Below are 11,898 nucleotides of genomic sequence, written 5' to 3'. Positions count from 1 at the left end.
ACAAGCTTTATCCTTCAATACTGTTTACTCTGTTTCTTTAATGTCACATGCACTGCAGGTAAAACAAGGTTGTCCAGAAACAAATGTTGATCTTATGTGCAGGAGAGCAGGAAACTAGAGTTCACTAATGTGGAGGGATTATTTTGTACTATACTGTACATCCTCTGGGCCATTGCTGTCTTTGCTGTCAATGCATTCAATTCCAGACTTCAAGGTGATTTCAGCAGGAGGGAAACATCTGGTAGTGTATCTTTTCCCTTTGAAAGATATGATTGCTTTCAAGTGAGTCGTTTTTTCTGGAAAAAAATTGTGGAAAAATAGTCTCAGTAGGGAAGTCACAGGCCTTAACAGGAAGGAATAAAAGGATTCCTTCCTCCTGCCTTAAAACCTGCTGCCATGACAGACAGCTGGACCTCTCTAGAACCAAACAATCAGTTGCATCCAATGCGGAGTACATCAGATTAAACCTGTAAACACTGCATTCTGTCCCATGCCATTTCCCTCTCTGATAACATCTTTATAAGCACAATATTTCCCCTTTGTTCACTATCTCACATCTAAACTCCAAGTCCTTTCATTGCTTACTGTATGCCACATGTGTGTGATTTGGCCAACAGAAAAAATGTGCACTGTTTTACACTTGGGATTTGATTGTGATGCAATGGTGGGTATGTATAGGAAATAAACACAGCTAACTCACTCATAAGAGCACTTTTATTTACCAAACTCAAGTCATGTAGAAATTTTTCTTCAGGATGCTCTATGATCAAGGTGAAGAAAAGAAAATAATCTGCACACAAAAAATGGGCAGAAAGTGACAGTTTATAATACAAAAAGCAACATTTAACAGCTTTGTTTTATCTCTAAAACTAACATAGATCCAAAATAACAATGAACATTGGAGCACAATACAGATATGACATCAGTATCGAATTAATTGTCAGGTTTGGTAAGAGCTGCCCTTTTTGTATATGGACAGTATGACTCAAGCCTTTTTTCTCAGTTAGCAAGCACTCGGATGGGTGTTTTTATTCTAATCAGTAAAGAGTGTTATATGGATGATTAACACTTATTCATCAGGCACCAAATCTCCCTGCACTGAATTTGGAAGCAGAATGTCCTAACATCTTGTGGGTGATGATGGGTTATGTTTTTTTCAGTATGAAGCTCCTACTACCATCGTGTGGCCTTAACTGTGTTTTGGCTTAAACTGAGGTTATTCTGATTTGGCTCCATATTTGGGTGATTTGGACAACTCTTGTGGCCTTTGATCCTTTGATATCAGAATTCAAAAATCAGAAGTCACGGTCCCAACCAGAAAACTCCTCCTCTGCCTTAGTCTGATCAAGAGGGAAACGATCAAAGTTGATGTAGCAGGGGCCCTGAAGAAGGAAAAAATTATGGTTAATTGAAAATTGTGGATACATTTAATACAGTCATATACAGTCCTGTCAAACCTGACTTACTAATAACAGCTTGTCCTTTCCAGCCTCTTCTATGTAAATAGAAGGTTTTTAAAGTCTCAAAGGCCCTGAAAACACACTCACACAGTCCTGATGGAGCATATTAGCTGAGATTTGAAGTGTTAAATAACTAATAAATAATATCTAAAGATTTTTTTTTTCAAAATTTAACTCTGATTGTTGCACATTCAGTAATGCATATTCAACGTTTTAAAGGGCTTTAAATCAACAGTAAGTCTTAAAAACTACTCTCTGGAAGTGAATCAGCTGGTTCTTTGGTTCTGTTTTCCTTAAACCACACAAAAGGTGTTAGCCACTTTTCACATAATAGTAAACAACCTCAGCTAGTGCTTTGACTTGCCTTGCGTATGAGCCGGACTGTGGGGGCGTTGAGCTGACCCACACGCAGCTTGTGCCAGTTCATGCTGCTGAACCACCTGAAGGGAAAAGATGAGGGAGATTACTGGTGAAACATACAGAGAGGGAGAAACAACTCAAATGATTTGTCCCAAGTAGAAAAGCTCAGTCAGTAGTGGAGGAATATAAACAGTGAGGACAATAAGAAAAGACCAAAAACAAAGCTTCACACTTTGATTAAGAAAATAAAATAGGCCAGCTAGTGAATACTTCCTGTGCCTTTTCACCCAAAGATTATGTGGTATCACCCACACAGTGCATCCAGAAAGTATAAATTCATTATTTTCCTCAAAATTCTACAAACAATACGCCATAATGACAATGTGAAAGAAGTTTGTTTGAAATCTTTGCAAATTTATTACAAATAAAACATGAAAAAAATGTACATAAGTATTCGCAGCCTTTGCCATGTTACTCAAAATTGAGCTCAGGTGCATCCTGTTTCCACTGATCATACTTGAGATGTTTCTACAACTTGACTGGAGTCCACCTGTGGTAACTTCAGTTGATTGGACATGATTTGGAAAGGCACAGACCTGTCTATATAAGGTCCCACAGTTAACAGTGCACGTCAGAGCACAAACCAAGGCATCAAGTCCAAGGAATTGTCTGTAGACCTCCGAGACAGGATTGTATCGAGGCACAGATCTGGGGAAGGGTACAGAAAAATGTCTGCAGCATTGAAGGTCCCAATGAGCACAGTGGCCTCCATCATCCGTAAATGGAAGAAGTTTGGAACCACCAGGACTCTTCCTAGAGCTGGCCGCTCGGCCAAACTGAGCGATCGGGGGGAGAAGGGCCTTAGTCAGGGAGGTGACCAAGAACCCGATGGTCACTCTGACAGAGCTCCAGCGTTTCTCTGTGGAGAGAGGAGAACCTTTCAGAAGAACAACCATCTCTGCAGCACTCCACCAATCAGGCCTGTATGGTAGAGTGGCCAGACGGAAACCCCTCCTCAGTAAAAGGAACATGACAGCCCGCCTGGAGTTTGCCAAAAGGCACCTGAAGGACTCTCAGACCATGAGAAACAAAATTCTCTGGACTGATGAAACAAAGATTGAACTCTTTGGCCTGAATGGCAAGCGTCATGTCTGGAGGACACCAGGAACCGCTCGTCACCTGGCCAATACCATCCCTACAGTGAAGCATGGTGGTGGCAGCATCATGCTGTGGGGATGTTTTTCAGCGGCAGGAAAGATGAATGCAGCAATGTACAGAGACATCCTTGATGAAAACCTGCTCCAGAGCGCTCTGGACCTCATACTGGGGTAAAGGTTCATCTTCCAACAGGACAACAACACTAAGCACACAGCCAAGATAACAAAGGAGTGGCTACAGGAACTCTGTGAATGTCCTTGAGTGACCCAGACTTGAACCCGATTGGACATCTCTGGAGAGATCTGAAAATGGCTGTGCACCGACGCTCCCCATCCAACCTGATGGAGCTTGAGAGGTCCTGCAAAGAAGAATGGGAGCAAATGCCCACAAATAGGTGTGCCAAGCTTGTAGCATCATACTCAAAGACTTGAGGCTGTAAGTGGTGCCAAAGGTGCTTCAACAAATTGAGCAAAGGCTGTGAATACTTATGTACATGTGATTTTTTTATGTATGTAGGTATATTTTTATTTGTAATAAATTTGCAAAGATTTCAAACAAACTTCTATCACGTTATCATTATGGGGTATTGTTGGTAGAATTTTGAGGAAAATAATGCAACATAACAAAATGTGGAAAAAGTGAAGTGCTGTGAATACTTTCCGGATGCACTGTATACATGACATGTTGCCATGGTTACCTGTGATGCCGGACATCTTTGATTCCATTCTTGGTGTTTCCTAACCTCTGACCTGGCCGAGGTCTGCAAACAAAACACAAGACCTCATTCAGACAAAGGACATTTGCATCCAGTTTTTTTCATGAGATTCTACTTTTCAAGAGATTTGCATTCAAAAACCATAAGTGCATATTATGATACAGTGCAGTGATTTGCAGATATGTTCCATAATTCATGCTTTACACTGGGAGTACCTTTATAAAATGCTTCTACCTCTATGTAGATTTTCACATGCATATTACATGATTGATTCTATTTCATGAGAGTTATTCAGGCAACACTGAGTTCATTTTGAATTCATACTACAGCATTCAGTATAATAAATAAAACTTTATTTATAGAGCACTTATCAAAGCAAAGTACAAAGTGCTTCACAACCAGAGAAATAAAATACCACAGTGAATGATGAGATATAAAGAAACAAAATACACAAAAGCAATAAAATAAACAGCCAGTTCAGGTAAAATCAGGATATGCTTTCAGATAAAAACGTGTTTTGAGACGAGACTTAGACGAAGACACTGACTCAGACAACCTCATTTCTTCAGTATATGACATTTTAATCGTGCTGCAGTCTATATCTTGGTCTCACCTGCACATTTTGCTGATAATGGACTTGGCTGCCTCACTCAAGTAAGGTGGATACTTGAACACCCCGTCCAAAATTTTGGCATAAATCTTCTGAGGCTCTGAGCTTGAAAAGGGAGGGCTGACAGGTTGAGAAGAGAGTAGTGTTGTTTTAATCTTTTGACCGTCTGACATAAAAATGGCTCAGAAATCAACCAGTTGCTGTTGGGTAACATGAACCTGTGATTCCAGACGAATTCTCCAGTCACATTACTCTACTGCCATCTACTGGTTAACATTAAGGCTTGACTTATTCATGATTTATTCTCACCATATTTGTGACTCTCTCTTGTGATATAAAATCGCTCTTTTGCTTAATAATTAAACTGAAAAGCTTTGGTCACTTATTAATACCAGCTTGTCAGATATGAACCATACAAGACAGCAGAAATGCTTGTTTCCAAATGTGGGCAGGTGTGTTAGTATGAGTGTTACCTTCCCACCAATAGCTCAAAGATCAGGATGCCAAGGGACCAGAAGTCAACTGAAAAGTCATGTCCCTGGTTCTTGATGATCTCTGGGGCCATGTACTCAGGAGTGCCGACAAATGAGTAGGTCTTCTCACCGCGCACCAACTCCTTGGCAAAACCAAAGTCCACCTGCACTGACACACACACACATGCACACAGAGAGGGAGGACCATACAAGTCCTACTTATTATCACTTGCATACCAGCAGCTTCGTGCAGCCTCTACATGTGAAAAAGCACAGAAACACATGCTCACACACCTTTGACAAATTCATTTCCTGAATATTCAGTTTGTCCTTAGAGCTTAAAGAGAATTAAAAAATCGACACAGGTGCACAGGTAAGTACTCACCAGTTTGACGTAGCCCTTTATGTCCAGCATCAGGTTCTCAGGCTTCAAGTCTCTGTACATGATGTTTTTCTTATGGAGGTAGGCATAGGCCTCCACGACACAGGCAGTGCAGAACACAGCGATGGGCTCGTCAAAACGCCCTCTGAAAATCACAGAGACATAAAAGTCTGAAATATCCCTCTTCAACAACTTCCTCCTTTGCTCCCTTTAATTTGCTTTCAAACAAATGTATTACCTTCCATCACTTTCTATTGCTGATATTTTCATCAGTGCACCCCATCATTCAGAAAAAAAATTATATCTAAATGAGGAAATAAGGTACTCTTAAAATGTCATTTCATTGAGACTTTTTTGTCCGTGTTTTCTCACACTTCTTTGAGTTTGGTCCAGATCTCTCCTCCAGCGCAGAACTCCATGACCATGTAGATGTATCGTGTGTCTTTAAAAGCTGCATCAAGCCTACAGAGAGAGGATACAAAAGCAGGATTAAAGACCAACAAGTTCTCAGTACATTAAACTGTATTTGTATGTTGTAATTAAAGGATTGTGTGTGTCTGTAATACCTGACGATGAAGTCACACTGGATGGCTTTAAGGATCTTCTTCTCAAACAGCATGTGCTCCTCCTGTCTCTTGGCAACAATGTGCTTCTTGCTGACTCGCTTCATGGCATAATATGTCCCATGATTCACTGTGGTCATCTTAGAATGACAACAAAACAAAGATCATCAGTGCTGAATGTCCTGGATTTATGTATATACACACAAAGGAAATTTCCAATATCACACAAAAATATGGAGCTTTGTGTTAGATTGGTGTTCTGATGGCAGTTTGGGAGCTGATTTGGAGACAGAAATTATCTTTACTGGATGAGTTAAACCCAAACAGCCACAGTAGCTGATAGAACAACTCCAACTAGTACAGCGAAAGTTTTGGTAAAACTTTCAAATTAAAATAGGAATGTCAATTTTTTTTCCTGGATATGGTATTAATATCTTTACAGGTTGACAAGCTACCTGATAGATTCCTAAATGTGCATACTGTAGGCTAATACTGATAGTTTGAACGTCCTTTCTGCAACTTACTGCATGCTTTATTAGGGACTGTATGAAAATTATTAGGGGGGCAAAGGGAGGCAGAAAAAGGGGGTATCTATTTTTAAATATTTAGTGAAGGGAGGGTAATCTGGAGTGGGTCTTTTAACTTTTACTGACAAACAAAAAAAAAACGAGTCACAGTGGTCATATGGAGACAGCAAACCTGTCTCTGCATCAGGGCTTTATTTTTACTCAAAAAAATAAATACACTTGTTTAGCAGCTCTTTTCACATCTTTTCTCTTTTTTTTGCACCAATTTCCTTATCTTTGCCAGAGACATATTGCCTTAAGATATTAAGGCGAGGGTATTGCACTGGTGAAGGGGAGGGTACACGGAAAATATAAATAACACAAGGAAGGGCCTTTGCTTTTCAGTAAAGTGAAATATTAGATTCAGTCCCCTCCCCACCCCAGCAATTTCCATACAGTCCCTTAGCATTCGTTACCTTCTGCATTTCTCTTTCTGGGCTTAAGTGTAATGTCTTTTAGCCATAATAAAATGTATTTTAAAAGTTTTTCTCCTATCTCAAAGAAATGACGACAACCCCAAAATGGTTTTGGATATGAGAACAAATGCATTTCATATTCCAGCTAATATCAAATCAGGGAAACACAAAAATACACTCACCAGCTCAACACGGCCAAACCCTCCAACTCCAAGTGTGACAGGATCTCCTTGATAGCGACCCTCCTGATACAACACAGGAACCAGATCCTTAAACCTCAGAGTGGAGCTGGGACTGGCAGAGACAGACAAAGAACTTTTAACTAATGCTATTTCATTTCAAGGAACTCAGCTGTGTGAGTCATATGATTGTGTTACATCTTTCAGTCTACATCCATCAACTCTTGTCATCCTCCACAGCCACTCACCTCGACTTTTCTGGAGCTTGTGCCTCCTGCAGCACTTTGGAGCTGGGAGGTAAAAGAGAGTTGAGCAGGAAACTAATCAGGACAGTCTATTGCATTTATTCCAAGACGGAGGAAAAGATTCATGGTTATGAAGCGAAAAGTATTCTATGGTACGTACTCGTCAAACAGCTCCAGGTGCTCTATGGGAATTGTCTCTTCAAATACCCTAAAAAAAAATGCACTGTTAGTTAAACTGTGCATCGATCAGCAAATGACAAGTACAGAAAGTACAGAAATCAAACAAGGCGACAATGATAGAGAACAAATACACTGGAAGAATTCCTTCCTTCTCAAGGTGCAACAGCTGTCACTGCACTGAACAGGAATATCACCTTCGTTTACACTCAGAATTTAATGTCGAGTCAGACTCACTCCTTGTCAATGGAGAAGCAGGTAACAGGGCCGTCAGCAGTGCAGGTGGCAGTTCTCAAGACTTCACTGCAAGAGGAAAAACATTGCACTTGTCAACCAAGGAAGACTGTATGTCATTACTGTACATAAATATTTGTTAACTCCTCAGCGTGGTTTTTAGCTGTCAGAAATTTGGGAAAACTTTAACACCTAAAATCAATGACATCGTACATGTTTTATGTTTTGGTCTTTCATCATCTAAATGAATATACTATAGCTCCTAAGGACAGATACTTTGTTGATGTACAGGCTTTTCCAGCACATTAATACAGTATATATGTGGATACAGAAAAGTAACTGAGGAGGAGTGGTGTTGTGTTGCATATTTATCAGTTAATTGATCTCTATGCTGCACAAATCTGCATCTGAAAAATCTCCCAGTAAAACAACAAAACTGCTGCTTCATACTCAACAATTTAGAGGCAAACATCACTAGCTGTCACTATGACTGTTAATCTGATTTTCATATCAGCAGCACTGAGTAATTAAGGGAAGATAATCGGCAGGTTGTACAACCCAAATATCAAAGATGAAAATCGTTAAGGAAGTTGCACAGAGCAGTGGATGTTGCACAAGACTCTAACAAATGTCCTCAAGCATGTGTTGAGTTGCCATGGTTACCGTATGAGGGCCTGTTCCCCGAAATGCTCCCCTTTGCCCATCCTACGAATCTGCTTCTGATGCCCATTGACGTTCTTAGTCACCAGGACCTGAGGGGGAAACACACATGAGAGGAAGGAAAAGAGAATGAGTGCACATGTTTATATACAGTATACATACCATTTAAATATGAGTTTGTGCACACAATATGAAACCATATTACCTCTCCTTTGAGGATGATGTAGAATGTGTTTGCTTCTGCTCCTTCTCGAACTATAACATCTTTGTCTTGGTACTTCACCTGAGGAAGACACGACAAAAACAGTTAGAACAATAAGGGTCTTTTCCATATACTGACAAAAATGTATCAAATATGTTTGTCTTTAAAATAATGTTTGTGATTTTACAAAAAAAACAAAGTCAAATATCATACCAAGTACCTTGAAAATGCTTTCTTTCCTGGCTACTGAGATTTGAAATGTGTCAGCATTTCAGGAACTAAAAAATGATTCTTGTTTTTATCTATTTTTGAGTTTATCTTCAAAAATGTATGTTTTGATTTCGATTTTGTTTTCACATGACAACAGTAACACTCAAAGTTCACAATGGGACATCTAAGTACAGACCTCCTCCATTGAGTCAATGATTTTGGACAACTGGACATCATTCAGGTCCTTCAGAGTACGAGACCTGTGGCAGCATGTAAAAAATATAGCAGTGGGGTTAGAAATAGTTGTTACATGGTCCATTAAGCTATGAAAAAGCACAGACACTGTTACGGCAGTGTGACATGAGGAACCTACCAAACCAAGCTCAAAGAATAGACCTATTCCTTTAACCTGGGCAAGCCATGCTGACAAGATATTCAGTTCCGACTAGAGAGTCTTTACGTCTTACGTTTTCAGGAAGCCCATGAGCTGCTCCCGTTTCTTCTTCGACTTGTTGGTTATGATCGTCCTGTAGGTCTGTCGCTCCATGCACCACAGACGCACTGCTGTCTTTGCTGCAACATAAGTTAAGACTGTAAATTCTGGCTGAACAGCTTTACTATCAGTAGAAAAGAGTACAGGGGGCCATTATGAGTTAAAATGAAAGAAAACTGAAACCACACAAATACACCAATGAAAATCTCACACCTAGGGCCGTACGTGACCCCTCAGGGCCCTAACCAAAAATGCTATTTGGGTGCCCCTATTTTTTCACTTTTTCACACAGGGTAGAGAAACTAATAAGTAATAGTCTATTGTTCACATTTTTGTTTTGCACTTGTTTCCTTCCTTCTCAATCTTTAGGCTGAGGTCAGGCTGATCAGTCAGTCAGTAATCTGCTTGTTTCAGCTTTAGCTGCCAGAATTAAGTAGTAAATTGTTTGTGAGTGTGGTTACTAATGAAGTAACTGACTACTAAGGTAGTATTTTCTATAATTAGATACTTTACTTTTAGTCGAGTTATTTTGACTACAGTGTTTGCCCACTCTATCGACTTCTGTTACAGATGTTACTATTTAGTTAATAGCTTTGTTGTGGTTAATATCGCAGTGTGTCCAATGCTGTGCTTGTATCAGACAAGATAGTCATTGGTTAATGTGTGGCGCATGTGTGTGTGTGTTTATTTTTATCTGGGGTGCTGCTGTTACATGAACTTTTTTAATTAATAAATATAGTTACACACACAGTTACTGTACTTTTGCTATACCAAAGTCCTTCTAAACTATCTAGGAGGGATGTTGACACAATTGTCACATATGCTATTTATACCTTTAGTGATAAATAATCCCATTATTATATCTACATGTACTTCCAGGAGTCATCATTACAGGGGCTGACCTGTGACTGTCGCTGTCCGTTTGCAGTTGTACAGGATGGCCAACTCCCCAAACACATCACCAATGGTTAGGGTGCGCAGGTCACGGCCTGCCTGGGTGACACAGAGCTCACCAGCTAAAAGGTGGAAGGACAAGAAAGTTGCTTAATACAGAAATGTGCAGAATTTTCTATATAAAAATATTTTCTACATACATTATATATTGATGTTTTTTTTAATTTTCATATGAAAACAGAGAGTCTTAGAGTTTAAATAAAATCCTCAATCAGACGCAGCAGGACAGATGGACATCCATACACACTCAGGCGTGTCCCCACCTGCTACTATGTACATGCTGTCTCCTTCAGAGCCCTCTTTAATGATGTCATCCCCCGGTTTGAAGTTATATACCGCTAAGAGATTCACCATCATGGCTGTTTGCTCATCATCGAGGCGGCTCAGGAAGTCATTCTTCTGGATGGCTTTGACAATTAGATTTGTCTCGCTGATGATGGGAGGTAAGAGAAGTCATCTTGATCTAAGGTCATTGAAACGTTGAGGAGCTCCCACACAACATGCAAACTCATCATACATTATTTAGGTGTTTGACATGTGCAGGAGAGGCAATTAGATCGGATGTGCCACAATGGCAAAGCAAAAGCCCTGTGCAGTCTTACTTAAATGGGATGTTCTCTTGTCCGCAGTACTGATTACCAACCTGGCAGTTTTCTTGACCCTGGTGCGTGTAATCTCCAGGGTCTCAGGGAGTGGTTCGGGGGCAATGACAGCCGCACGGCTCTTCCTGACCTCCGGATCAATCTCATTACCGCTCTGGGAGGGAAACTCTGAAACAGACACACAGGAACACAAATGGAGGGTTAACTCCTGTAAATGGCTTCCATGTTACAGCTGGATGTTGAATCAAAGATCACCTCATCTGTGTGTGTGTGTGTGTGTGTGTGTGTGTGTGTGTGTGTGTGTGTGTGTGTGTGTCCCTACCCCTGGTGCCCATGTTAGCCTCTTACCCAGATCATGATATTGACTCTGCAGATCCTGCAAAAGGTTTTCTTTCTCCTGCAGTCGTTGTTCTATGAGGAGAAAAGCAGAGAAACATATTGTACAAAACATCACAAGGGACATGCTGTTTTAGTGCATGATTCATGTTCTCCCTTCATGGCAGAAATGTTACTTGTATAGCCCAACCAATACTAATACTGATATTGATATTTGAGAGTTCACGATTACGATATACAGTGGTGTGAAAAAGTGTTTGCCCCCTTCCTGATTTCTTATTTTTTTGCATGTTTGTCACACTTAAATGTTTCAGATCATCAAACAAATTTAAATATTAGTCAAAGTTAACACAAGTAAACACAAAATGGAGTTTTTAAATGAAGATGTGTATTGAACAGGACATTTTACAGTTGAAAATTAAATGTGTCAGTGCTCAAGGTGACAAACTATAGACACTGTATATAAATTACATATAGTTGTTTTTTCCCGGACTGCAATGTCTTGTTATTAATCAGCCAATATACACTGATACAACATATGTAGGATAAGCTAACATCAGCCGATAATGTGTGTAGTCTCGAAGAAGTTTTTTTGCATTGTTGTTGCAGACTTGCATTTTCATTGCCATTAAACAGATTTTTTCATTAGGTGTGATTCTAGTGTTGTAATTCTACAGAAACATGCATTAAAGATTTGTGTGATTAGGCACAAATTCCCTCAAGGGGGCGAGACCAGGCACAGAAACAAGTTGAAGGTTTCAACTTGAGTGAAAAATTCACACTAATCCTGGGGCTTTATGAATCTACTTCATTGAAGTACAGAGACGAGCCTAAAAATGAGAGAGACTGGAGGAAAATAACAGAAAGAAGTTGAACTGGAATTTCTTGTGAGATCTGAGATCA

At 39.9% G+C, this 11,898-nt stretch overlaps 1 protein-coding gene across 2 annotated transcripts in view; it reads right to left on the bottom strand.

Annotated features, from left to right (window-relative positions):
* Nucleotides 1–696: 696 nt before the first annotated feature.
* The window catches only part of prkg3 (protein kinase cGMP-dependent 3), a 27,888-nt gene continuing 16,686 nt past the window's right edge, over nt 697–11,898 (bottom strand). For both annotated transcript variants that reach the window (XM_044170101.1, XM_044170102.1), the window contains exons 3-22: nt 11,008–11,070; nt 10,701–10,827; nt 10,321–10,487; nt 10,006–10,119; nt 9,078–9,183; nt 8,807–8,870; nt 8,404–8,481; nt 8,202–8,290; nt 7,542–7,607; nt 7,288–7,335; nt 7,131–7,172; nt 6,886–6,997; nt 5,725–5,861; nt 5,531–5,620; nt 5,162–5,303; nt 4,777–4,940; nt 4,307–4,423; nt 3,676–3,738; nt 1,825–1,900; nt 697–1,382 (exon numbers count right to left, since the gene is read on the bottom strand). In XM_044170101.1, coding sequence (XP_044026036.1) covers nt 1,296–1,382; nt 1,825–1,900; nt 3,676–3,738; nt 4,307–4,423; nt 4,777–4,940; nt 5,162–5,303; nt 5,531–5,620; nt 5,725–5,861; nt 6,886–6,997; nt 7,131–7,172; nt 7,288–7,335; nt 7,542–7,607; nt 8,202–8,290; nt 8,404–8,481; nt 8,807–8,870; nt 9,078–9,183; nt 10,006–10,119; nt 10,321–10,487; nt 10,701–10,827; nt 11,008–11,070 — 1,952 coding nt within the window. In that variant the 3' untranslated portion in view covers nt 697–1,295. The remainder of the gene's footprint in view (nt 1,383–1,824; nt 1,901–3,675; nt 3,739–4,306; nt 4,424–4,776; nt 4,941–5,161; nt 5,304–5,530; nt 5,621–5,724; nt 5,862–6,885; nt 6,998–7,130; nt 7,173–7,287; nt 7,336–7,541; nt 7,608–8,201; nt 8,291–8,403; nt 8,482–8,806; nt 8,871–9,077; nt 9,184–10,005; nt 10,120–10,320; nt 10,488–10,700; nt 10,828–11,007; nt 11,071–11,898) is intronic.

Source organism: Siniperca chuatsi, linkage group LG16 (assembly GCF_020085105.1).
Source record: "Siniperca chuatsi isolate FFG_IHB_CAS linkage group LG16, ASM2008510v1, whole genome shotgun sequence".
Lineage (NCBI taxonomy): Eukaryota > Metazoa > Chordata > Actinopteri > Centrarchiformes > Sinipercidae > Siniperca > Siniperca chuatsi.
The sequence above is the reverse complement of the archived record's forward strand: the minus strand, read 5'-3'. Positions and strand labels throughout refer to the sequence as shown.